The sequence below is a fragment of the Gavia stellata genome, chromosome 6 (assembly GCF_030936135.1).
Source record: "Gavia stellata isolate bGavSte3 chromosome 6, bGavSte3.hap2, whole genome shotgun sequence".
In the NCBI taxonomy this organism is placed as follows: domain Eukaryota; kingdom Metazoa; phylum Chordata; class Aves; order Gaviiformes; family Gaviidae; genus Gavia; species Gavia stellata.
In genome coordinates this window covers 45,866,377-45,893,760 of record NC_082599.1, presented here as the reverse complement: position 1 = coordinate 45,893,760, position 27,384 = coordinate 45,866,377, and the positions used below count along the sequence as shown (strand labels likewise).

At 38.8% G+C, this 27,384-nt stretch overlaps 1 protein-coding gene across 2 annotated transcripts; it reads right to left on the bottom strand.

The window, feature by feature from the left end:
• Nucleotides 1-454: 454 nt before the first annotated feature.
• GPD1L (glycerol-3-phosphate dehydrogenase 1 like) lies at nucleotides 455-27,384 on the bottom strand. 2 transcript variants are annotated; one of them, XM_059818342.1, is made up of 8 exons: nucleotides 27,307-27,384; nucleotides 21,649-21,826; nucleotides 20,139-20,279; nucleotides 16,119-16,257; nucleotides 14,820-14,932; nucleotides 7,334-7,567; nucleotides 6,811-6,917; nucleotides 455-3,448 (listed from the first exon to the last, which is right to left on the bottom strand). In XM_059818342.1, the coding sequence occupies exons 1-8, from the start codon at nucleotides 27,357-27,359 to the stop codon at nucleotides 3,352-3,354; spliced, it is 1,062 nt and encodes a 353-aa protein (XP_059674325.1). In that variant the 5' UTR covers nucleotides 27,360-27,384; the 3' UTR covers nucleotides 455-3,351. The 2 variants fall into 2 exon arrangements, with proteins under 2 accessions (XP_059674325.1, XP_059674326.1); XM_059818343.1 differs by having other exon boundaries at nucleotides 20,139-20,210.

Genomic DNA, 27,384 nt, shown 5'->3' with positions numbered 1-27,384 from the left:
TCCTTCTCTCACTTCCAGTGGGTCTATAACACATGCATCTGGTGCTGAACTATAACCATCTCCAAATACAAGGAACACAGTGTAAGACACCTGCAGTCATACAGGAACCTAAGGAGATTCAGAAATAAATGGGAAGAAAAGTAACTGCGGAGCAGGCGGAATTGGTCACTTACCCACCAGTGCCCTCCAGCGGCTCACACAGCAACTCAGGGAACTGAAAACAAGAACCTGTTTGAGAGGTCAAAGACACCATTTCATTGAAATTGTTTCACTAATGGACAGAAATAAAACTGCTGACATCTGGATATCAAATAGCTCTTTTTAAAATTTAAATTCTTGCATGGCAATCTCATATCTGCTATCATTACATACCATATCCATAAAAACATACATACCATCAAGTGAATAAAATATTAATAGCAAACCGTGTAAAATGAGACAACAGAAACCAAAGTGATTCCCAAGACAAAAATGTTTATTTGTGCTAACTCTTAAAATGGGTATACATTCACAATCTTTAAACAAAAATCAGTACATATGTCTAGGGCAAGTTGAGTATGTATCGTTAGAAGATAATGCCTTCCTTAGTAATTAATGTTCATAAATCAAGAATTAGTTAAAAATTTATGACCTTGTATGCAAAAACCTTACACAGCGGTTAATGTTTTCAGTAAGACTATCTCAGTACTAGGCAAAACAGAGTATTTACAGAACAGGATTCTAATAATTCAGTTCCAGTATCGTATCACAGACTTTTAAGGAGCAGTAAATATTAGGGGGAAAAATATCTAGTGCCAAGCTGAATGTTCTCAAGCATTGAAAAGCAAATACAAATGGTGAAGTATCTATTGAAATTTAAATAAATTATTTTACTTACTGAAACCTCACTTTTTGTCTGAAAAGAACACGAATATCATTACAGACTGGAGGAAAGAATTCCATAAAAACCTTTTCTCTGGATTTGCCTTAGAACAGGCTTCTGTTCAAAACAAGAACAATTAAGATTTGGGGGCTTCAGTGGTAGAAGTAGTATTGGAATAATAAAGAAATCATCTTAAAATATATATTAATTTACCATATTTCACTCATATAGCCCTTTATGTATCTTACAAAATGCTACTGTTCTACACACTGAATGTAAAAAAAAGTTTATATAGATATGTATATATACACATATAAAGGCAAAGCCAATCAGCTTGGTATTAAAAAAACAACACAAAGCATAAGCAGACACACTAAAAGTTATGCAGTAATGAGGAGCGTATGCTCCCCGTGTGCGTTAGTGTAACAGTGCTTCCAATCTTAACACATCCTTTTAATTGTCTAAGCAGAGTGCTTACTCCAAGTCAGCTCTACCAGTCATTTCTTCAACTGTCACAAACATCTGATGTTACTTAACTTCTAACCATCTGTTATATTTAGCGCTAAATCATAAATAAGGCAAAATAACTTTTCTCGTCGATGAATATCTGATGACATTCACAAGATCTTCCAAAAAATAATGCAGAACATTGTAAGAGCACAAGAAATGGTACCCCTGAGCTGAAGCATCTTCTTGTCTATACAAAGCTGCCCCAATGCTTGCCTGTTTCAGAGTAATCCAGGCTACTTCAGTAAGTTTGACAACTATTCCCAGGCATCCCCTTTATTTTAGCAAGTTTTGAATGACAACTTAAAGCTTCAGAATGGGCTTGTGCTCACGATTTCTGGTCTAAAAATATCACTGAGAACAGTGAACAACAGTTCTGATACTGCTCAGAGGTTTGGAGTGGATATTCAGAGTGGATGGGCATTCCTGTTGAGCTCTGTGAATCTCTATGCTAACCCTTGTCTCCCAGTTGCAAGAATGAGTCCACTCTTTATGTACCTAGCACATATTTTACCAAAAAAAAAATACAGTTTAGTATACAAGAAAAGCAAGACAGATTTCATTTATCTATCTTCTCTTGCATCTACCTTCTTAAAAAAAATATCCAAAAAAACCCCAACCAAGCAAACCCCAACCCCGAACTCCATAAAAATCACAAATTTTCCAATAATAAATAAAATTGAACTCCCTCATAAGGCAAAGGTGCCTGAAAAAAACCTAGTTGAAATACCTGGGGCATAAAAGAGGCAGATGCCTTTGACAAGCTTTCTGGGAGATTGGTCATAAAGGACTTGATCCAGCACCCATTAAAGTTTTGTCCAGTGAAAGAGTAACTTTCAAGTAAAGAATTCTTCATTTCTCTGTGGAGGCTGGTTCAGGACTACAGTCCAGTTGATGTGTCAGTCACTGGCAGGCACTGGAATGAATGCAGTCAGTGTACTGGCACATAACCGTTTTGACAACCAGGGAATTCTCCAAACATTCCTTGGAGTGTTGTGTGGAGTGCAACACTTTGTAGCTGATAGTTAAGCTAGAAACACAGCACGACAATTTTGAGCAGTGGATACCCCAAAAGCATCCTTCCCCACCCACCAAACAATACCAGTGAAGAGTGACCACAGGTACAACACTAAAATGAACCCTAGGCTCCAGGGTTCAGAATCCCCAGGTCAACATCTCCCACTTGTTTGGGGGAACGGGATTCTAGAAGAGCCTAACTCCTGGGAACAGCAAGGGAGAAACGGAGAAATACAAAAATGCAAGGATTAAAAAACAGAAGGGGAGGTAATGATCCCCCCCGAGCATATTCCCTTTAAAATAGTGTAATTAAAAACTTTAGATTCACTTAGAAATTGGTTTCAAAATAGTCTGACAGTTTTAAAGACTTTCAAAAATCAAAATATTCTTCACCAGAGTTCATTAAAATATCCCTGCAGTCCCTAAAATAAGTGCTACCACTTTTTTTTGCATTAATATTGCTTAAATTAATATAATAATAAACATGCAAAATGTTAAAATTTCAATGTGTATGCAGAGTAAAATCCAACTGTAATAGAAAGACTCCTAATATTTCAAGGTTACAGGCTTGACTCAGTCTCCATCAAAACCAGTGGGATTCCTCCCACGGTGTCCAGTAGATTTTGGACTAGGCTTTAATAAAAGACCACAAAACATTGTGTTTTATGATGTAGGAACAGACACAAAGTACACTTGTGTATATACACTAGATATGTAGTGCAACTTTTGCATTGCGCATCTTAAAACAATTGTATTTTAGCCAGTAAAACGACAATCACCAAGCCAACACTGCATGCTATGCCAAACTAGGCTGTAAAACAAAAACCAATACCCATTCAGAGACATTCATGTTGTTACTGTTGCCTAGTGAGCAGCTTTGAAGGAAGCTTAATGATACATCCTCTTGAACCCAGATACAAATTCGAAAGGCAGAAAGCTGCATTAGTACAATGGCCCGATTGATTTTATATGTGCTCTGGATGACTTTGAAGGCAGGATATCATCTCTCTGACGGGCTTCCCTTCATAGCAGATTTGATACACAGCAGTGAATAGTGGAAACCTGAGGAAACAGGGTGGGGAAAGCAAATGCAGCGTTAGTTTATTCTGTCACATTTTCTTAAATGAAAGAAACAAAATGGGGTGAGGAGAGGGAAGAGAAAGAGAGAGACAGAAAAATCAATTTCTTTTAGTATTTGTCAAGCGCTAACACCAGGCTGAAAAGCGCTGGATAAATACAGAACCTACATGCGTCTCTAAAATGAGTCACTCTCAGAAGCCCATCTAGCTATAATGGAGCTTACAACATTTATTATGTATGGCACAACCATTAAGTGATCTAAAAAATTAAAGAATTAAAAACACTCACATCTTTTCTTGACATTCTTATAGCAGCACTCATCTATGGTTAAAAAGGATGACTGGCACATCAGTTATGCATTGTCTCTGAACAATAATTTGATAATACAATTGCAGAATATGACACAAAAAGACCCAAGAAGAAATTGAAGGTCAAGTTTTTAATAAGAGTCCAAATTAAACATGGATTTTGAAAGATTAAATTCTATCTCTTCTTTTTTTCTTTTTTAAATTGACCACATTTCCAACAACCCTCAAATTACTCAGGCTTCTCTGATAATCTGAATGCTTGTTACAGCCAAGAGGCTTTACAGAAATTTCTATTTGCCTTCTGTCCATCCTGGACAGTGACAAGCCAGACAAGTCCCATTTTCATACAGAGCCTGGTGAATTTTAGGGATTAATTATCTGTTCACCAGAATATATATGCCATTTCAGTGTGGCCTTTTATATTAATAAATCTTGACCAAACACGCTACGTTATTTTGACTGAAATAAAAAATAAGGAGCATTAGAGATGTTGAAATAGCTAATTTCTGTGTGATTCAGAATACACCTGGACTAGGATTTTCTCCTCAGGAAAGTGGTCCCATCAGTCACTCTAAAGCTTTATCTGTAACGCACAAATGCAGCACTGAGCAGAACCCCCAACCAATACCGAGTACCACATATGCTTGCCCCCACAGTCTGCTAGCATGGGTTATACTGAGGTAACTCTGTTATCACCACATAGCTCTGAACTAGACTCCTCAAAGTGAACCGGAGGTCACAAGAGAAGCCATGAGCCATTCAAGAGTACCATTACAGCGCAGTGACTACTGCATTCTCAGGGGCAGATACAAGACTTGTACCTGGCTGAATGCAATACTTTGCCTTACTGGAGGGAAAAAAGTGGGGGAATGGACATGCTTGTGAATTTAGTGCATTGTTTCTATGGCTTTTATCACAAGTGCTCAAAAATGAAATGCTACACTTTGAATTATCTGAAACATTTTAATGTCCTGGTATGAATGCATGTCCATTTCTTTTGGTTTATTTTTGTGGAGAATAAGACAAAAATAGCAGCAATAGCAAAAACTATTTCAGGTCAATCCAACTGACTTGATTTTTGGTTTTATTTCATCAGTGGAACCACAATTAGCATATAGCCACATAGCTGCTCTTTCAAATCCAATACTACACTGTTTAGGTTGCAAAACCCTTACTAGGAAATACGCAGAAAAAACATTTAATAAATGCAAATGTGTAACATGCCTCACTTGTCACTCATTTTGTATAATATATGGGGGGGGGCGCTGAATTTGCTTTTAGCGTAAAAACTTAAATGTAGGTACTAAAATAAATTTGTTATGCCTATGTGAGATTTTACTAGAGGTGCCCACAAAACACGTGAACCTTCTGAAGCAAAAGCAAGTTTCACACAGCTTTAGATACAGTACTGGCAGTTACTTCTCAGTGAAGAAGTACCGCTACTACAAACCACATCTTGATACATAAGTCTTGCTGTTTATCACAGAGAACATTACTCTGCTGTGCACAGGTCTGCCACACTTCACACGGGGAAAGCAGAATCAAGGCTGACTGCAGCCTCATGGCCAGCAAACTCCAATCTTATGTTTGAGCACATTAAGAGGGCTAGTTCTACAACTGTTGAAATGAAAAAACAAATTGCACTGTAAATATCAATAGGCATCAACCCTGCTACCAAGGCTCTTCTACTGAACTTTGACTTTTGCATATTTCTATGTAGCCTTGGGACTGTTTTTGTAGGATGAGAGTATGAAATTTTACTCTTACTAAACTCTTATGTCGTCACTTTGAAACCATGGCTGTTTTACTGTGTTTTGTGTTTTAAAGCAGTAGCAAGAGAGTTTTCGAAAAACACTTTGAAAGTTGCTTTCGAAAGTCTTGTTGAATGAGACCTTTTATGAAGAACTGACACAGGTATGTTGGTACACCAAACAGAAATTAGCAACTCCCTTGTTTTTGTATCTTTCATTAAAAACACAACCTAAAGTCTTCCATAATGCACTCTATTTGTTGTAAGATAGAACAGGGAAAAAACAACCAACCAACCAACAAAAAAAAACCCCAAAGACAGCATCCTGTGTCATTTAGGGAATCATAAACAGCAAAGACTGAATCCAACACTTTAATTAGATTTTTTTTCTGCAGTTAGCTTAATTACTGTACACCGCAGAGACAGACTTTGGTGCCTTACTCCCAAAGATAACGTTAAAAAATAAGCAACTTAATGCAACTGATCCATTAAAACTAGACTTTAAAAACTGGTTTGGAAAAAAAAGTAACAAGGCTTGGGCTTCTGACTGGCAGTCATTTATTTTCAGATTTTGCTTCCTCTACAAACAGGAATAGACAGAGATAATGCGTCCCTTAATCTCATAAGGAGACAACTGTGTGTGTGGCTTTAGAAATCATAAATGTTCTGACTCGAATACAAATGAACAAACCAGGACAACCTGCTTAATTTCATACCACAAAAAAACCCACCTGACCTACACAAGCAGATGGCAGGTTTTATCCTACTGGAAGTCACGTAAGGAAAAAGAACTGTGGTATCTAAGCTAGAATCCGTGTGGATAGAAGCAGACACTCTATTCAGCTGATCAGCTATACAGATCCTTAATAACAAAGATCCTCTCCTTGGAGATAAGCAATGAATTTACTACTATGAAATGAGCTGTAGAGCCTCTTCACGAGTCTCTTCAGGAAGCTCAGCTTCTATTTTCATGTATTTTATTCTTTCACATGTTAAAACACACTCTGCTGCTATGCTTTTCTATGATAGCAGGAGGCAATAATACATTCTGTAAACTGAAGTGCATTCACAAATTTAATGTCACACTATTAGCTTTATCTACAGCAATATTATTTTGAGGTTTTATTCACTTCTCTGTAATTTTTAACTGGGGGTCAAGCTACTCTTATTACAGTGATTTTCTTTTTGGCTATTACCTTCATGAAGATATCAAGACTAAAAATGCAAAAAGAGTTATGGAGACAAAAAAGGGGTATGTGGAACTTGCTTTATCTGTTCTTACTTACTTTTCCAGCATTCCTTTCTGCTTGAGGATGCGATACACTTCTGCAGAAGTCTGTGGTCCTTGCAGTTTCTGACCATTCAACATTTCTTGCTCCAATTCTTCAATAGACTAAACAACGGGGCGGGGGGTGGGGAAGGAAGAAAAGGAGAGCTATGATAAAGTTTTCATAAGCCTGACAACACCATCTGGATGGAAAAAAAAAAAGACGTTATTGAGGGTTTTTCCTTTCTCAAAAACATACATGAGTAAGCATATATAATATTCTCCTATATTCTTGTTTGTAAATATTCTCCTTAAATCTGCATCTCCTAATATCTTATCCCTCCACTTTTTTTTTTTTAATCACCCCTCCTTTTTCACACCTTTACACTCATTCTAGCCTTGTAACACACTCAAAAAATGAGAGGAAAGAGAAGGGTACTCACTCAGTACAGTTAGCATGTCTCAGATAACTGTACTATTACTCCAACAAACCAGGAGTGCTAGTATTTGCCACAATGGATTTCACCCAGTGAATAAGGTACCTTTCCAGTTTTAACGAACGCTTCTGCTACACGTCGATTCCGACCACCGTAACATGTTGTGATGAGATCAGCAACTCCACAGCTCTCCAGGAAAGTGGCAGTAGACACCTGTCCTTTGCAAAAAATTCTGGCAAAGGCAATCATCTCCATTAGGCCAAGGCGAATAACAGCAGCTTTGGTATTGTCACCGCAGCAAAGGCCATCACAGAACCCAGCTCCTACTGCCACTATATTCTAACGAGAAGAGAAAAAAACAAATGGGAAATGAGTCAATTATTGCTTACAGAATCCTAGAAGACACCAAAAGACAGAGTGCAGATGTCCTTAAGAACTCTAAATACTTTATTAACATAAGACTAGGTTGTTGTTTTGGGTTTTTTTGTTTGTTTGTTTTTTGGTTTCGGGGGTTTATGGGATAACCTTCAAAAAAAAAAATGGATGACAAGTCTTACATTATTAAGTGTTTCCAAGGATAAAAGTATAGTTAAAGCTCTGGAACAAGTTGCCCAGAGACTGTGGAGCTATTATTTTTGACTGTCTTCAAGAACAAACAGGTTACTCTACACACAAACAAGGTTTTATCTAGATTGAGCTGTTCCTGCCCTGAGGTAGGGGTAAAGCTAGACTGACATCCCACAGCCCTTTTATCCATATTTTCTTTATAATTAAAGTAATACTGAATCTAAGAAACATTTACTGACTTCCATGCTGATATGCTAAGGGACCAAATTCAGCCAAGCTAATCATATTCAGCCCTGTTAAGTAGGCAGAGTTTCTATAACAGTAATAGTTAATCAAGGGTTCCCAGAAGGTTCATACCCCAGGAAGACCTTTCTTAAGCAAAAAATGTTAGGGTTTTTTTTCCTTAGATCTGGTATGATGTACTGTTTCTTTGTGAACAACCAGGTATACAGTCCCTTTATTGGTTTACAAACATAGAGATTAGTTGAGATACATTTGAGTGAAGTGAATATAAAAGCTATTTTTCAGCCTGGGAGTCAGAGACTAGCCATGGTTTGCCCCCACCAAAAAAACCCCAAACTACCAAAACCCAAAACACTCCAAAAGAGATGGCATTCTGACATACTGATAAAGCAAACAAGGAAGCAATAGATGTAGTAACACCTTTCTGCATGCAACAACAGTAGCAGTGACCTCAACAGAAACCACAAGAGAATCAACATTACGGCACCTAATGTAGCACCCCATGCAGGGATAAAAACCCAAACAACCAAACCAACTTTAACTGTTGCTGAAGAAACAGCAACAGTCAGAAGCTGCTAATGAAAGCAACAAGCTGATTAACAGCTGGTTTTGTTTTGTTTTTTGGACTGTAAGAACGAAAAACTGCAGGAAGCTGCAGCGCTGTGTGGCCAGTCGTGGCTAGGTGACTCTCAATCAAATGAGGTCAGAAGACGAGTCATTGCTTTTTGAGTAGCTAGCTGAGGTTTAAAGGTGACCTTAAAAATTGCAGACAAATATCTCAACATCAGACCTGAAGCCGCAAAAGACAATCAGACTTTCAAAGCTATTACTTTAGATCATCTTGGCTTAAATCCTGTCTATGATAATTCAGTCAAGTTATGTTTTCCATCAGCTGCCTCTCCCAGAGCAACCTCCAATATTTGTTCATTTGGTGGCAAAGCAAGAGGAAGTCAAACAGGTATTTAAATTTTCAGACGGGATAACCCATTTAACTGGAATTTACACCTACAAGAAGTCTGCAGGCATTCAGCGCTCAGCTAAAAATAAAAACATTTTTGAACAACCTCTGGGCTTTTTCCACGTACTTCTTGAACACTCCAATACTAAAGCTTCCCCTTCCCTTCAACTTTGCCTGTTTTGACTTTCCTTTCCACTTTGAAGCAGCCTACCTGATCATAATTTACAGTATGATTTTGCCTATGGTATTTTGTTGTCTACTTTTACCTTTTGCAATGTTTGTCTTTGGAGCAACAGAAATATTGTTTTAAGCAAGTCATACAAAGACTAGTTACTTCTGAGGAAATGGGGTAGCGAAGAAGGGAAGTTGTGAGTCTAACTCTCAAACACTAAGCTCCTTGTTTGTACAATGTCCCTACTGTATGTTCTTACACATAGTTCACAAATAATGAGGAAACAAGACAACTGATGATGCTCTAGAACACCCACCCACACCTAGGAGACTGTTATATCCTGGTCTATATAACCCTCAGGCCACAGCTATGAATTTACAAGGTCTACCATCTGGTTTCATCTAAATCCTTGAGGAATCCATCTCTCGCATCTAATATACTATAGAGAACTGAATTATACCACACTGAAAGTTACACCTTACTGAAGGACAAGCCAGTCCTTACAAAAACAAGACAACAACAACAAAAAAATCTTACAAAACTTGAGACTGAGTCACCTTTCTGTCTAAAACAAGACCCAACCAGGCAGCTTGGTACTTGAAATCTCTGGGTGTAGGCACTAAGTCAAGTTTGTTTCAGGAAGATGCATAAGCAAAACACAAATTAACACACAAGAGCCTAACGGCCCTAGCACTATAGCGATCCTCTGAGCAGCAGACTGGGGCGGGGGAAGAATTGCATATCTATCCAGCCAAAACATCCTTCTGTATCCGATTGGTTGATCCTGAACACTGCCGCTGCCAAAACCTAAACCTGAAGTTACAAAAGTTCCTGCAAATGCAATGGGTATACATTTGTGCAAGAGGAGAGAGCCCACATGTCCATGAGCTCAAAAACTGACTGTATTTGTATACACAACATAGGAGTCTGAGGGCCCAAGAAGCAAGAATGACTTTAGCCTACAGACAAACCTGTTGTTCCAAAGGTTCAAAAATACTGTCACAACCACCCGAAAATGACTGCAACACAATGTTCCTCTTGGCCTGAGGGATTTGGAGCTCTCAAAACCACTTCACGCTTGAGCAAACACATTTTCCCCCCATCTCGTCATTAATAGCTTTTTCCGTTAAAGCATGCATCCTGTAAGCAAGATGCACAGGGTGTTTTTATATTGAGTATGGTTTTAATCTACTAAAATACTTTGCACTAACAGGTGAGTCTTTAGCTGGTCTGGCATCCAGAAGCTGGCGTAAGTCCTATTCCTAGTTATTCTAGAACATGAGCAAGGACTGGACTCAAGTTATTTTATCATTGGGATAGTAAAGCTATACTCCAGAAAAGAAATGTTGATGCTAGGCAGTGCTCCCAGTATGTGCCAGAGCAAATGAGAAAAAGCGTCTTTTACTTGCACATGACCTGCTGCAAACATGCCAGAGGTCACAAATGCAAGGTCAATAGCTGACCAAGGAACCAAGGTTAACAAGTCTGCAGACTTTGCTGACAGATTGTTCTCTTACACAGTCAGTGCTCAGAAATATCTAATTTACAGTCCTACTCTATTTACAGTTTGTGGAGTGCTCATGAAGACAGCTTCAGAGACCATTTCTGAAGCGAACCACTACCTCTCCATAATTAAATGGATCATTAGAGAACTAAGCAGAAATGTTAATTCGCCTGGGACATCCAGCCTTCCTTGAGGTAGTGTTACAGCTCAGCACAGCACTTTCCCTCCTACTTACACATGAACTTGGAGAAGCAACTTGCTTCGCATCATGGCTGAGAGAGGTCAAATGAAGACTCAACAAATCAAAGACAGTATCAGCAGGACTGTCAGAGAGGTTAAGCATAAACTGCTTGCTTGTTCCTGGCAAAATTGAATGTAAGTGATGGATTTCATTTCCACTTAATCTCAGGAAAGAGTGATTACCACAATCAACTTTGACAGTACCTAGATTGACTATCTAACAGTGACTGCCATAAACACGCTTTGTAGGACCACGTTTGTAAGTAATACTGCTGGGTTACACCCAAGAATGCAGCTACCAATGTTTATATCACCTCTCAAGTATGCTGCTAGGTTTATACACCAGCTCAATCTTGCCTCACACCTGTGCTGTTTGATTATAAGACCACACACTGGCACAGGCACTAAGGACTCTAAGGACACCTCAGTGGTGATAACCTGCATCTGTGCTACTCTGCAGTATCACATCCATCAGCATCCAGGAGCACATCCATATGTATACATAGCTGCACATACTATCCTTACAATGGTGTCATAACCCTTAAGCACTTCCTAGGAAGGCCCCTTCATTGCCTGGCAAATGGCACCTGGAACTTGTAGGTGGCCTTGGGTCAGGCTGCCTGTAAAGCCAACTGGACACCTTGAAACTGAACTATCCAAATTTGAAGTTTGTTAATTTCTGACCTCAACCCTCACATGAAAAAAATCCTAACAGAGAAGAACATGCCAAGCACTTTTTGTTCCTACAGCCAACAAGTTACTGTAGACAGCTGTTCTTCCTTAGTATCATCAGATTTTGTAAAGTGACTGCTATTGCCTATTCAGCCAGTCTCCAGGCTGACGCAAGACTGCAGTTTCACTGCACTGATTTCTATACTTCAGTACATCTCCATCAGCCCATTGTCACAAAAAATACATACAGTAAATGAAGGGGATATTCAATATATATAGACGCATATATATGTATATAAATAGCAATCAAGTACATGTTCTTTCATGATCATCCAGCTGCAATACCTATTATTACAGTCTGAATTCAAATATGCCTCAAAAAACAAATTTCAAACCTAAAATTATCATTATTGTAAGGGAAAGCTGTGCTCAGAGCACTCTCTGTTACCCTTCTGTATTTTTCCCCAACCTTTAGGTAACCATCCACATTGAAAATCTTCCCCGCTTAGAAAGGCTTGCAGAAATAGAGAGTACAGACTTTTAACAAGATCTAGTCTATTATGCCAGAAATACCAGAAAAGTCTCCTTTTCCCAAGCTGGTATTTATAGAAAAATACAGAAGCTGGGAGAATATACTATTTCTCATAATGCACTATTTTTCATCCTTTAAATACCAATACAGGAGTTGCTTTTACTATTTCCACAACCAAAAAGACAGTATGGACTGGCATGTGTGCCTGCTTACTTCTGTCCTCTAAGCTGTAGTTTGCAGTGACGCTGCTGACATTTTCAATTGGCACTGCTATAGAAAGAGAGTAGAACCTCTCTTTTTATACCTGTCTCTTCACACAACATGACACTGTCATCTTCTGAAATAGGAATTTCCTCCTTCCAGCAAGTTAAATAGTGCTAATTTTTACTATTTTTTCATGAAGTAACTTTCCAAGTTTAATAAAGTAACTGTCAGCAGACAGAAGCTACACTTTTGATTTTTCCCTAAAAACAATCACATGAAAAGATGCTTATTTTTCCCATTTTTATTACAAAGATTATCAGATTAATCATAAAAAAGCAAAGTGCTTGTTGTTACCCTTAGCAAAAAATTTTCCTAATAATAAGAATGTACAACTGCTAAGAAAAAAAGCTCAAGTTTACATTTCACTATTCACATCTGAGCTTTGCATTTTGTTTTGCGCAGGCAATAAAAACATTCCCATCTGTTTAATTTTAGCTTCTTAATTTTCTTTCAGAGGCATATATGTTCCCAACGCATTAATAAAATTTTGAATGTTTGAGTTAAAAACAGCTCAGGAAATTATTTACATGCTGTCAGCACAAGATTTGGCATTAAACTAGAAAGGGTTTTAAATGAAAAATTACTTTTAAAAATATGATTTTAATAAAATTTTATTTGATATTAAGGAAGAGTTGTATGTTTACAACACATCACTTATACTAGTATGACTGATCTATGCCACTTTATACCAGTTCATGCCTTTTAATCAGGCAAGAAATTAATGGTATTTTTAAACAAGCTAATCTATCCTTAATTCACTTTTTGTTTAGAGCTCTTATCACACACACTTCTTTGGAAGTCTCAACTCAGTTAACAAAATATACTGCAATCAAAACCAAATGACCAGAGCATGCAGAATGTATACAGCTTTTTAGAAATGCCGCTAGGGAGTTCAGTATACAGGATGCATGATGAATAACGAAGCAGGAGGGAGGAACAAAACAAGGCTACAAAGAAAATACACACGTTTCACCTCAGTATATTTCCAGGTCAAGAACAACAATTTATTTAAATTCTTCTGTACTTCCAAAGAGATACTGGTATCTTGTCTGACTTGGACCTTTACAGTGGAGTTTTCAATGTCTGCTAACTAGCTGCCCAGTTTGATGAGCACGCTCATCTCTGGTGCCCTTTCAAGAGATTTGTCTGGAATAAAAATTATCTGGGACAGAACTCCTCTATCAAGCAAGAATTTAAGCCAGCCAGAAAACCTCAGGCTGAGCAGATTTCGAAGAAAAATAAATCTGTAAAACTTTTTGACTAATTTCATGGGTCTATACACAAGGATTTCTTTCCTGCTAACCTCCCACATCACCACAGCATTTTAAAGCAATGGCTGTGGAGCCAAATTAGGACCTCCACAATCTTGAGAAATTGCTATAAATACAGTAAGTCCAAAGCATGTTACACCAAAGTAACATCCCATTAGCCCAGTGCACAGACCCATGAACTCCTCCTTCTCAAGACTTCCAGTATGACAGCTCTCAAGACAAAATTATAAAGAAAACCCCTATGCCAAAAATTATATTATTATAGCTATCAATCTACTTCCCGCTGAGAAGAAATCAGAACTCCTTAGCTTAAAGACAACATTCATTGGCTTGGTAGCTTTACAGGTGAAGGGTGTAGTTTACACGTAATTTCAACAGAGAAAACAAAGCAATACAAAATAATTGTCGAAAACATAAAAAATAAAAAAGTAAGCCAAATTATCTACTAAACTACTACACCCATCAGACATGCTTCCATGATAGTTATCAGATAATGTGAACTATTGGCCAGGGTGCCAAGCGACTAATGCCTTCCTTTCACAAACGGCCTGTAAATGAACCTTAAAAAAATAGCAGTAAGAATATGTTTAAGCTAGCCTTTGCTTCCTGTCAGCATCAATTTTGTTACCAAAAAAATTCCAGATGAGTAACTGTCCAAAATAACTTTTTTCCTATTCAGGTCATTTCTGTATGTAGTTATCCACACAAACCTTACGCAATGCATGTCCACAAAAATATAAAACATAAGAGTGCTGACATTGTGAAAGTCAGTGAAGAGGGGAATAGTTTTGCCAACAGACACAAAGGATTAATGCCAACTTCTTTCTCCCTTTCTTTTTGTGAACACAGTGTTGCAAAAAGAAAAAGGGAACTAAAACAGATTTAGAAATATGTTGGCCAGTTAGATGAAATCAACACTTGTTTCATGACTGTGTGTAAGCTAAGTGAAAGATGTAGAAAGAAAACTTAGGAGATGGTGAGACATGGGTCTAAAAGCCAACTCTCCAAATATGCTGCTCGCTAATCTCTCATCTGGTTCTTCCAGAAATGTTATGTAGCAGTTTTATATGTTATATAAAGCACAATAAACTGAATTCTTTAAATACCCTCTTTTTTCTACAAGGATCACCGTTCCATCTGTGTACCAACTGCCGCCTGTTAATGTTACCTTCAGAGCACCACAAAGTTCGACCGTATCTGCATCGTCTACTACAGTTATTCGGAAGTTTGGAGTCTGCAGGAGTTCTTTGAAGAGAAGGCCATTTTCCAAGATTTTGCTGCCTGTTGAGAGAGAGAAAGGAAGGCTAAAAAATGAATAATTTATTTGGGTGTTATTTAGCCTTTCCTATGCGACCCAAAATACTTAAAAGCAGAGATGAGGTTTTTCTATCTTCATCCTAAACAGACTCCTGTTTTAAGTGACTAAAGACATGTCTACATAGCACTTAAAAGCTCTGCACTGAGTTACTCTGGACTTCTTCATAATTCATTGTCTGCTCAGCAACGGATTCTAAGTAACAATTCCATTAATCCTCTACATTCTCTCTTTTTTTGATCATTCTTTTTATAAAGAACAGTTAATAATAAAACAAAGGTGAATTAAAATTATAGCAGGTGCAATTCTACCAATTACTTTAAGGCCTGCATTCCAGAAAAATAGCTACTGATAAAGGCATGTCAAGGATGTTTTATTAATTGAGCATGCTGCCACTGACAAATGTTTCTAAGCACTAAGAGGTAATTCAACCATTCAAAAATAAGTTCAATGCAAAAGCTGTTAATGAGAGCTTACAAAGCTAAAAATGCACAAAACTGTTAAAATTAACACTGAAAAAACAGCAAGAACTCTGTGCTATTATGTATGACTACCTGTATGCGTATACACACACACATGCCTATCTAGACACTGTGAAATCCAACACTAGGCACATCTTTGTGCTGCAAAGGTGTGCAGACATCAACGCAGAACTAAAACCATGTCTAGCTTTTGGGGAAACTAATTATTTTGAGCAATTAAAATAAGACAATTATACCTTAAAAAAAACCAGCCCAAACATGCATAAAGATACCATCTGTCACCATAACACCTGAGCTGGAGTACAGAATATATAATCATTTATCCATATGAAGCCATGCAGACCCAAGAAAAATCTGAAGCACAGTAATAAAATAAAGCAGTTCGTTATGTGGAAGGTGATAAAAAGCATGTGTAGTATTTCACCTGCTAAGGTCACAACCCTAGTGAGACTAGGTAAAATTGCACTCCTTCCTCTCTCTCTATTCCCAGTATTGTCCTAGTACTTTTAGAAGTGTAAACATTCTAGGAAATTCAACACTAAAATAAGAAGAACGCAACAGTTTCTGATAACAGCCAGCTAATATTGAAAACAATAAAATTTGAGCTATTTGGTGTGCACCTGTGAGGACAGGAGCATGTTTTAAACTTTTTTATTACTTGGAACAGTACCTATTGTGGTTTCACAGAATTTCTCTGCTGCCACCTCATTGGCAATGTTAGCTCCCATCAGCACACTGATGTCTATTCCCATCTTCTCTCGAATAATGTCAGAGATCAGTTTGAGTCCCTCCGGGCCTTCATCTATTCCCTGCAGCCAACATTAAATGGAATTACTAAAAAGTCATTCATTAGACGCAGTAGAGAAGAAAGCACATCACAATTAGTCTTGTCCATGGGTGAGAACTGCAACAAGGCCTATTCAGATAGAGATTAAAGATGACAGACTTGCTACCGGTGAAACTTCTGCTATTGTTGCAACCTCTCCAAGCTGTCTTCTTTTCATAGGAGGTAGCACCTTAAGAATTAGGACTAAACTCTAGATGATGGCAACAGTTTTTATTCCATGCTCAATCAAAGACCTGATTCTAAGAAGTGCTGAATATTCAGCTTCATTAGTTCAGAATCTCAGCTGCCTATTATCAGTGTATCCAGCATTACCAATCCCATCAGTTGTGAATCAGGGATTTGGATTTGAAATTGCACCAAAACTCACAAAATGGCATACCAATAACTTGTTTTGTGAAGAGGTATCTAAACTGAAATATCAGAGACAGATTTCCTCGTGTATAATACCAACAACAGTTTACTAGTAGAAACCCAGTTTAATCATTTTGAATACTACTACAAATGGAACAGCTGTTCACAGGTATGTGTAGAAAGCTGAACAACTGAGAATAATTTAACTTCTAAGGATATTTTTAATCTGTATTTATAACGCACTCTTTACTAAGTGTGAAAGTAGGGGCAGAAATAGGACCTTAGAAAAGATCACCCCAGAGATTAATGTTGCAATAGAGAAGAGAGTCTGGTACCCGGAACTGCCTGAACCAAGAACTCCAAATGAGACCATTTTCTTCTCACAAAACCCTTTTTTCCTAGCCTGCTAAATGCATACTCCTTTTGAATTTTTAGAACCGGGGCATGGCAGACAAGGTGCTGAAATTGTCTTTCTTTCCCACAGTATACCACCTTTTATACAGTACTATTTTTTAATGTTGGGGATTTGGTACTTTTGGGGATTGGCAATTCTGAATTATGACTTAGAGGCAAAAAGGCAGTGTGATCCTCTACTACTTCCAGATACACATACACACTTGGATGTTGCCAGTAGTGACATTTCAGGCAGGCAGTAATTTGCATTGCCACAGATCAGAAGTGCTATTCCTTAAATAACATGGTCCAATCAAGAGACATGCAGAAATGCCTGTATAAAACCAGCCAATTAAACTACAGACAACAGTGCTTGCATTTCTGCATTATTTTTCAATCTGTATCACTTCATGCACAGCTCTGCTTTCTCATCTTTAATGAGCCATACAGAAAGAATCTGAAAGCAAGCACACATACACTTCTTGTATTTTTCCCTCACAGTGTCAAAAACATCCCCACAAAATAAATGTAAGGCCCCTCCTCCTAAGCATGGACACATTGGGAACAACTCCAAAAATGTGCATACGTACACAAGAATTATTCATCCAAGTGAAAGGAGATCAGAGAGGCCTAGGTGCCAAATTCAGCCCCGCTATGAAACAGATGCAACTTCTGACAAAGTCAAGGAGAGCTACACCTGTTTCTTGTAGAGTTAAATCCAATATCGAATGACAAGATGACAGGAGAAAAAACAAACACCCCTCCCTCCTGCAAAGACCAAGGCTCCAACATGGGAATTTCCACTGGGCAGCAATGATCCCCCAGGCAATGCAAGTCCAGTTCTGTGGTCTTATTGCTTGCATCCTCACATGCTTGCCAGAGCAATCCCTGGGGCCTGTATATAGGTAGATGAAAATGAGATTGATGTTAAAGCTGCCTGAAGAGCATTTTGAGTGGCCTCCACTTATCCTGCTTCCTGTGCTCACTGCTGTACTGCATCATAAGTTGTATACGGTTCCTCCCTCCACACCTACACAATGATTTGTTAGGTTTTCATAGACACCAGTGACCAGAACTTATGTAAAGCAACACAGCTGCAAATGTTTCAATGGGAACACAGATTAACCAGCAGACAAATGTCTTTATTTCCCAAAGACTCAGTTTTATTATCAGACGTTAGGCTCTGCTTGAAGAGTAGACCATCAAAGAAAGAAAAAAAAAAAAGGAAAAAAAAGACTAAAAGATGACACACTGCTAACTTGCCAAGAAATTTAGAAAGCACAGAAACAAGATGTCCCACTAATGAAATTTTTCAGACCAGAACTGCACTTTAACTGCCAAAGTTAACACAAGCCACTTTAATAGCATTAGTGTTGAGCATAATGAGACCACTAAAAATATGACTTTGATGAAAACAGCATGCATAAAGAAGCTGCAAAAGTAGAGGAAAGAATGCATTCCTGCCTCTGCTACTTATTTTCATTGTTGTGTTAAATCTCTGCCCTTTCTTCTTAAATGATACTTTTAACGATGCACAGTTATGTCTTTTCATAAAAGCTAACATGTACTTTGCATTCTCCTGCAAAAAAAATTAAAAGGGGCCTCACACCATTTGTTTCAAAAGAGTGCCTACTGATGCAGTGTCTCAACACGACAGTGGGAAGCTGCCTCATAATCAACTCTGCTTTGCATGGCAGGTGTCACTATTTTACTTACACTACGCTAAGTACGGGCTTTTTGTTTTGTTGGGGTTTTTTTGGTTGTTTGAGGTTTGGATTTTTTTTTTTTTTTTTAAGGTAAGTACACCGCCCTTTTATTTCTTTAAACATAGCCATTAATCAACATACCATTAAAGCACTGGTAATCAATGCCCAGAGAAGTAATCCCAAGGAAATATAGGCCCAGACTCTGACTTCAGATATGCTGACATAAAGCCTCATTTAGTCCACTGATTTCGTTAGAGTCATTCCTATCACTAAGGACATGAGAACATAAATCACATTTAGCAACTTAAAGGAAAATAAAGTTTATCTTGAGCTTACAGAAGAAAGAACCATAAATGGACAACTTCAAAGCAATAAACTTAAGGGCATCTAGGACAGTTGTGTGGTTTTGATGCTACGTGTTCAGCTCTTTTAACACTGCCTTATTTTATCCTTCTACAACATGAAAAGTTTTTCTACAAAATGCAGGAAGTGCACTTGGGAAGCATTACTTTTTCATACATCTCAGCAATATATCAGGTCAGCACTGACAAAACAATACAGATTTGATGGCCTTAGTTAGCCAAAAAGACAAGCTTGTAGTAAGTAGTAATAGGGGGTTTTTGTTCTTTTTAAGCACAGATCCATAAATGTATCATTTTCCAGAAATGACAGTAAACAAGGCAATGTGTGCTGAGAAAATTACCTACTCTCAACTAAGTACAAAGCAACAACAAACCGGAATCTTCCAGACCTTGTGGGAACAGCTTATTCTTTGCAGCTATACACACAGGGGGAAAAAAACCAAAAAGCCACCCATCCACATTTAAAAATTCTCCTGCCACCAAAACTACAAATGCTCCAGTGAAACACTTCCTGCATCTCTGCCCGCTCTTATTTGCTATGCTCGAACTGTCTTTTTGGGCCATGCTGAACAGACTCTCTTGTTGCAACATAATATTTGACACGAACAAGAGCGCTATCCTCTCAGTCACATGAAATTCTCTCAGCAGTTCTTAAAATGATCAACTCAGCGTGTGGGATGTGCATTAACAATCAAAGCATTATGCTTGTGCTCTCTTCTTCATCTAATGATGCATTCGGAAAAAACAAGTAAAAGATTGGAAAGCCTGGTGGTGCAAAACATATTCACTCCCTCTTTCTTTTTAAAAGTCTTGTGAACAGCCTCATTTTCCTCCTCCTGCAAGCACTAGCCTAAAATAAAACACTGTATAACAATCCACTAATGACTGAGACAAATGCCCATCTTACATCTAGAAAGGTTTAATAGAACAATCAAGTGAATAATGCAAAGAGATTTTTCATATCAAATTATCATGCCATCTTGTTTTAGAAGATTACATTCTCAGTTATTAATGCATAGTATTTATTATACCTTTATGAGAGTTATACCGAGCGCTTTCTTGGGTACTCGTCCTGTGATTTCATCGCAGACTTTATGAATGAACTGATGAGGAATGACAAAAACCAGCAAGTCTGCATCCTGTACAGCTTCATTAAGGTTTGGGACAGCAACCTGTGTAGTTATGGGAGAGAAAGGCCACATAACTTCTTAAAATTAACACTGCACACAAGTATTATCTGGTAAGTAAAGGCACAGCTTGGTCTTATATTGAATGCTACAAACTACTGTCCTTCATCGTTGAAAATAAGCAGTAACATAAACTTCCCAGAAAATAAAAAGAATTTAAGCTTTCAAACAAGCTATTTTATGTCTTGAAAGGGTCATCTTCACAGCCACCAGCGTGGTTAGTGCAATGAAAATTCAAAATCTTCCGTAACATTCAAACAAGTACTTTGAGTAAGAAAATATAAAATAAGAAGCTTCCTTCTCTTTGACAAGATAACCTCAATTTTTGATAAATTATTGCATGCAGAAAAGTAGTTTCTTTACTTAGTTCCTTATACACTCAAATTTCTTCTCCAGGACTCTTACACCTACTAGTTTACATTCTCTTTGTCTGTACTTATAGATTTTGTTTACCCCTTAAGAAGGTGACCTACTTTGAAATCACTTGCCAGACTCCACTTTTCCTAACACTTGATGACCATCCTAAAATAACACTCAGGTTTAAAATGTAGCAATAAGCTTGACCAATTGATAAAGGGAATAAAGTTGAATGAGCAGGTAGTGGACAGCAGAAACACCACACTTGCTGAAGACTAGGGAAATGGGATTTCAGCATTATTGTTAAAGAGAAAACCGCAATGCACGGAATTCATGTTTTTCCTGCCCAAAATCTCTACTGAACTGTCAGTTGCTGCAGTCTTTTCCTATGTTTTTGGGGCAAGAGTCACCACCAGCCCACCCACCATCATGTTACACCAACACAGAATAGATGTGGAGTCCCACTGTTCTGCCCTGGCAATGCTACATCTAACATACTGATCTGACTTCACTTGGTTGAAATGCAACTGAGAACCAGATAAACTGCAAATGGCTTGCAGTTTGCTTGAGAAATACTCTAGCTCTCATCCTGTAATACTTTCTAAGAGTTTCAGAGTACTTGAAATCCCTTCAATTCTCACTGACCAGCCAACTCCCTTCCAAAGTTAGGGTTGTTTTTTTTTTAATGGGTATGGTCAGAGCTGTTAATCTTGCTCTCGTTTTCACATTTGTTTCCCTATACAGAAGCCAAAGTAACATAAAGACAATAGTGACACCGAAAAAGAAAAAAAAAAATACAGTGCATTGGATTTACCTACTTGCATAATTGCATAATCTCACTTGTTCAAATCTCTGATCCCATCAGTAAAATAGCATATAATTTGAAATATTATAAACCCTAAAGCTGTTAACAAAACAAACTTCTACCTCCATTCACAGCATGGCATGTGCAATATTCCCTCTGCTCCATAACTAGAATTGAGCTTCTGAGCCTTACCACATTATCTGGCAGCTTGTATCCAGGGAGGTATTTTACATTTTCATGTTCATTATTTATTATATCTGTCAGTTTTCTCCCATTAATATTCTCCTCGAAGACCCACATCTTCACTGTGGAAGCAAACTTTTGCAATTTTTTTACATTATTGCCTATTATTTTGGCAACCGCAGAACCCCTGCAGGAAAGAAAACAAAAATATTCTAAAAAAATTATTATTTTCCTCTAGAAGAAAGAGATTGTCTTTAAAATAAACAGAAATTCACAGGTTATTGGACCAGTTACTATGTAGCATTTTTGATCTAGTAAAACAAGTGGAAAAATACACTAGTCATTCACACCTGCTGCTTTCTCTCAAACAAATATATCTAGAGTAGGTTGGACTGAAGCATTTACTGAAAATGTCCTTACTTTGTCTGCTTATTGGCTACCCAGCGAGAGTTTGGGTTGTATTTCCACAAATCAAATGGACTATATCTTCAAAGCAGTGGTAAAAGTGACATACTCAATTTTAAAAAATTGATAATTTTCACCTTTAAGAAACGGGAAGCTTTCTTTGCTAAGATGACTGACCCATCAATTGCTGTACAATACTGATAGGCATTTAAAGCCGAGAAGCATTTATATCCTGCATATATTGTAAGCTTTATGGTTATGCTGCCAACCTCACTATTGCAACGGCATACTCTGAATTTGCAGGCAGACAATTCCATTACTGTTAGCCTCACCTTCTCCCCAAGAACAGCATACAGAGAAACCTGTAGGACAGCGATCAATTTACTACTCAAATCTCTAAGCAACAATGAAATTAATCAGAATTACTGAAGCTATATACAAGAGGAACAAACGCAACCTTTCCTTCCATTCCTAGCCTGAATACTACATGGAAGAAAAAAATGCAATTTCATAGAGCCTGTTAACCTAACTTCCTTTCCTGGGACAAGAAGGCAGCTTCATAATTACTGATAACCTACTAAGCACACACACACACAAAAAAATTTAGAAAGATGAGAAAAAAATACACAGAGACACCAACCTGAAGCTTACGTGTGTGTCTGTGTGGAAACCGCACACTTTATTAGGAGGTAAGAACACTTTAACTTTACAAATCTGGTTACACTCACACACTCCCCTAAATTTACTACGGACATTGCTTGTAATAAACTTATAGCTGGCAACTAAACCAAATAGATTCATTCTGCTCCAAGAGCTTTTAATATGGCACAACTCATTGTGCCATGTTAAAGATGTCTGTTACCACAGGCCTAAGGTCACTTTCTAAGTAGTGGCAGAAAAAATTACAGTATCCTAAGTAGACCTTCTTCAGTTAAACCGTAAGATTGTATGTCTTAAAAGACTGGAATTTATTTCTCTAATAGCATTTCACACACTACAAAGTGCCCCAGGTTCAGGAGGTGATACAGAAGCCACAATTGTCAGCCACCTCTTATCAAGCTCATATTCTAGATCTGCATGCACACAGAGTGGTTTCTGCTGCAATGGTAGACAGCTCACCAACTCAACCCCCAAATTTCAGATCCACACAAACAGTATGAATCACATGCAACACAACACACGTATGTGTTCCTCAGAAAGTGCTTTGAGTTCCTTGAACAAAAGCACATTTACTACATTTACATACAAAGTCTGGATCCTGGTAAATCACTGTCTTCAGTTTTGAACTTCACTACACATTCTATATGCTTAGTGTTGATAGAGAAAGAGAAATAACTGATTCAGCAACTGCCCGACTGGGATTTTCAAACAGTTTGCCAGCATAAAGTTTGGCAGAATGTACTACTTGAGCGAGACATTAATTCCATTAGTATTTAACACTTAAATGCCTTAGCTGTCTTTTTTTCAGCCTTTGAATGTAGTATTAAAAAAGTGAAGGTTTGCCTAGTCTTAGTTCCTGAATTCAAGAAGATTCTCCTGACTGGCTTCCCTGGTTCCTCATTTCCTCTTACGTTGCAACAACTGTTTCAGGACTGAACTAAGCAAGGTCAAACAACTGACACGGAGTCCAAGATTGCTCTATGCAAGGTGAAATACCAGCTCCCCACACCTGTTAATCCAACAAGCAAGCCTATATTCTCTTCTGTGCCCTAATACTCCTAAGTGTGTACTCTGAAATAATTTACTGGAACGTCTGGCTTGTCTTGTATACTCCTGACACATCGCAAGGCAAAGGAATGGGAATTCTTGCCAATTTATTCCCAGCAGTAACAGTTCTAGTGTGAGCTACATTGCAAGACTTGGTGCCTGCAGCAGCTCAGTTACACAAGAAAAAACATAGTGAAAGATTCCCTCACAAACCTTAACCCTGACATGCTCTGAGGGAGGGTTAATGCTATTCAAGTAATACAAGGTAACTGCATGCCAAACTGCAGTTCTCTTCCTTGCAATGAGTATCAAAGGTATGCCCAAATACAATCACATGCACTTATTTAACACTTCTGAAGAACTGTATCTGACGCTTGCTGAGCAAGACCACCCACTTTGTCTCCTGCTCTTCACTGTTACAGTGTATCACAGTTAGCCTACTTTCCCCTCATCACTTTAAAAGTAAAGCATAAAACCCAGAAACTCCTGAATTTGCCCTGATACCAGCATCAGTAGAGGTCACAATAGGCAAGTGCAAATAATATCATTAACTCCAGCTCTGCCACTTGTCCGTGTAAAATCACCTTAGTTAAGTCACAAGTTTTACCTCCCATTTTTCTACAGCAAGTTCCTAGCCATATGAACCCCCCTGTCCCAGTAACTTCCCATCTCTTCCCAAACTCTACAGTTTCTGTCCAAGTTGGGCAATCAGATTAATTAACAACTGGTTTTAGCAAAACAGACAGCTATAAATTCTGGCCACGCACACCTTGCCAACCTGCCCTAGAAGTGTTATCAGAAGAGCAGGCTACAGTAATCGTCCGAGGCAGCATTTGCAGTGTTTTAACTGAATCTGCGCACTGTCCTTGAATCCTGAGGCTCCAAGGCATATTCCCAAGGTGCACTCTCTTTCACATTCAAGAAAGCTTATTTTATCCCCTATCTTAAAGATCCTAATACAATCACTCATCCACAGGCTGAGCAACCCTAAATGGGCAAGGCCAGCAAAAAGCACAGCTCCTGCTCTTCAGTGCCTCGCAAGCCATCTGTCCGGGTCCCATGATCTTCCATCAGGTGTCGAGTGACCCTTGCCAAGTCAACTTCATTGTTAAGGTGACCTTCCCCCTAGCAAACCGACCAAACAAGTCTGACTGGAAGTAGTTTATCATCCAAGGTGATTGGTTCAATCCTTCTAAAGGGTCACGGTCGTGCCAAGCTCCTTTAATGGTTTTTTTCCATCCTTGATAAGGGTTAAAGAGCTGTGAGAAGGCAAAAACATCCATACAGTTACTGGCACTTGTGGGACAGAATCACCTCGCACAGAACCCCAAAATCCCAGTCTCCAAACTGCTAAAGATGCCAAACCCCACTCAGTTCAACTACTTACATGCATACAATTTAGGCAACACCAGTCACACACTCCGGTAATTCAGGCTTCAAAAATATATAACCCCAAAATATCAATGATAAGATGTATATAAATGCTTCCATTTCTTTCTGTTTACCTGCTTTTGAGCATTAAATGCTTCGACTTTAGGACCACAGGCCCGCCCCAGTTCAAAAAGGCACTTATATGCACACAGGTACACAATTCAAATTAAGTCCTATTTAGTTCAATAGTTGCATATATTATTGAATTAAAGTGCTCTTTGCAGTGAGGGTTTGGTGTCTGGCATCTCTTGGACTTTGAGGAAGAAATCACCTACCTCTCCAAGAATTATTGTTTTCAGAAACATTTGGGGGGGGAAGATGGGAGAGCTGTTGCATATCAAATAATTTGCAATTTAAAATTTTTGATTACTTTGGTTTCTGCTTTTCTGACACAAAAAACCCTGCCATACTGCTATCACATGAAAAATAAGCTATCAGTTATTTGAATACATTTATCCCCAAAAGAAAGAAAAGAGCTGATGCCCGGTAATAGCATTATCTCCTTCCCTCAGCATCACAGATACGGGCATTTTGCCACCCAAATATCCACTCCGTTAGGCAGGAGCTTTTCTTGTTATTAAACTAATCCAATGAGGTGAAAACAAAACATATATGCATGTGGTTACTGCTAGTAGGTAGTATCTAAAAATCCTTTTGCTTCTGCAAGTGTGTTTCACAGTGAATAAAATACAAATGTAGTCAAACTTCCTGTTAAACTTTTTTTGCTAGATTTCAAGTATGGAAGAGCAGCAACAATATTCATAAAAGATTAATAGGTCTAACTTCATAATTTCCTTCTGACTTATATTGCAATGCACAGTATCTCCCCGTTCATCTTACAAGCTAGTGCAAGGAAAGCAAGAGAAGCTGCACTGAAATATCAGCCATTCCCTCAACAAGCCATCACAAAGAAAACCACAACTTGGCAGTTGCTGATACTTTTAACTATGCAAAACAGCACTAAAAGCCAATTGCACAGAGGGGGCAGGGGGTGAGCAACAAGTCTAAGATCACCTTGACAAAAGGCTGTTCAGTTTTGTTTAATAAACTACAGTACCTTGCTCTACACCAAACTCTCCTGAATTGAGATTTAGTCTCAAAAACCAGAATGTTATCACAAGTAATGTATGCTTAGCATTAGTAATTAAACTGACAAACTGTGAAGATGCATTTATATAACACATTGTACTTAACTTATTCATTGTAAATAGGGATCCAGGGTAAAAACAGTGATCAGAATGGTAGAGAAATTGAAGAAGCAAGCCAAAGGATTATTAACATGATGCTCCTTTTAGAGAAATGATTAGTAAACCTATTGCTTTCAGTGGACACAACAGTAAGTTTATTTAAGTCTAATTATAAGCTAGTGATAGATGCAGCAATAAAACCTTGTCTCAAGCCTTCAGCGTGCCTCAGCATAATCAATTTGAAAAAGAAAAGGTATTTCAAATAACCTAGCATCTCGCAATTCTTCTTTGAACTACCTTGGAAAACAGCTAACATAGGAATTCCTGAACAACACTTCTGGAGAGAAGTGGACTTGTTACAGAAGCCCTACAGGCAGCGCCTAGTTAGCAATGACCTGCTGGGGAAAAAAAAAAACCAACAAACAAACCAAAAAATGTTCAGTATCTTTAATGTCTACGTCACCTGACGCCGGACAAACCACGCAACAAATACCAGGTTAAAAATATCCCAAAATAACTTCTTCACAGAACAGATGCGTGCCTGCAAGCACCCCAAAACACTGCGCTCGATTCTGCCGCTTCTCCTTCCGTTTACTTCAGGGCAGCAGCTCTGCCCCCGAGGGGGACGGAGGGCTGGAGAAGCCCACCCGTAGGGCACAAGCCCGCCACAGACCAAGCCCCGCTGGCAGCTGCCGGCGCCACCGTGTTTCACCACCAGCACCGGGGCCATCGCCTCCGGGACGCGGCTGCCCTCACCGCCGCCACCCCCGAGGGGAGCGCGGCCACGGCGCGAAACCCTCCGGCTGCGGGCCGGGGGCACGACGGCGCCGCGCGGGGAGCGACAGCAAGGCCCGGGCAGGCACAGCCGCAGGGAGGGTCAGGCCGCGGCCGCCGCTGAGGTGTCAGCTCTCTCAGGGACTGCCGCCGCCGCACTCACCAGTTCCCCGAGCCCACGATGCAGACCTTGAGGGGCGCCGCGGAGAGCGCCATGGCAGCGCCACCCGCACCCCGCCAA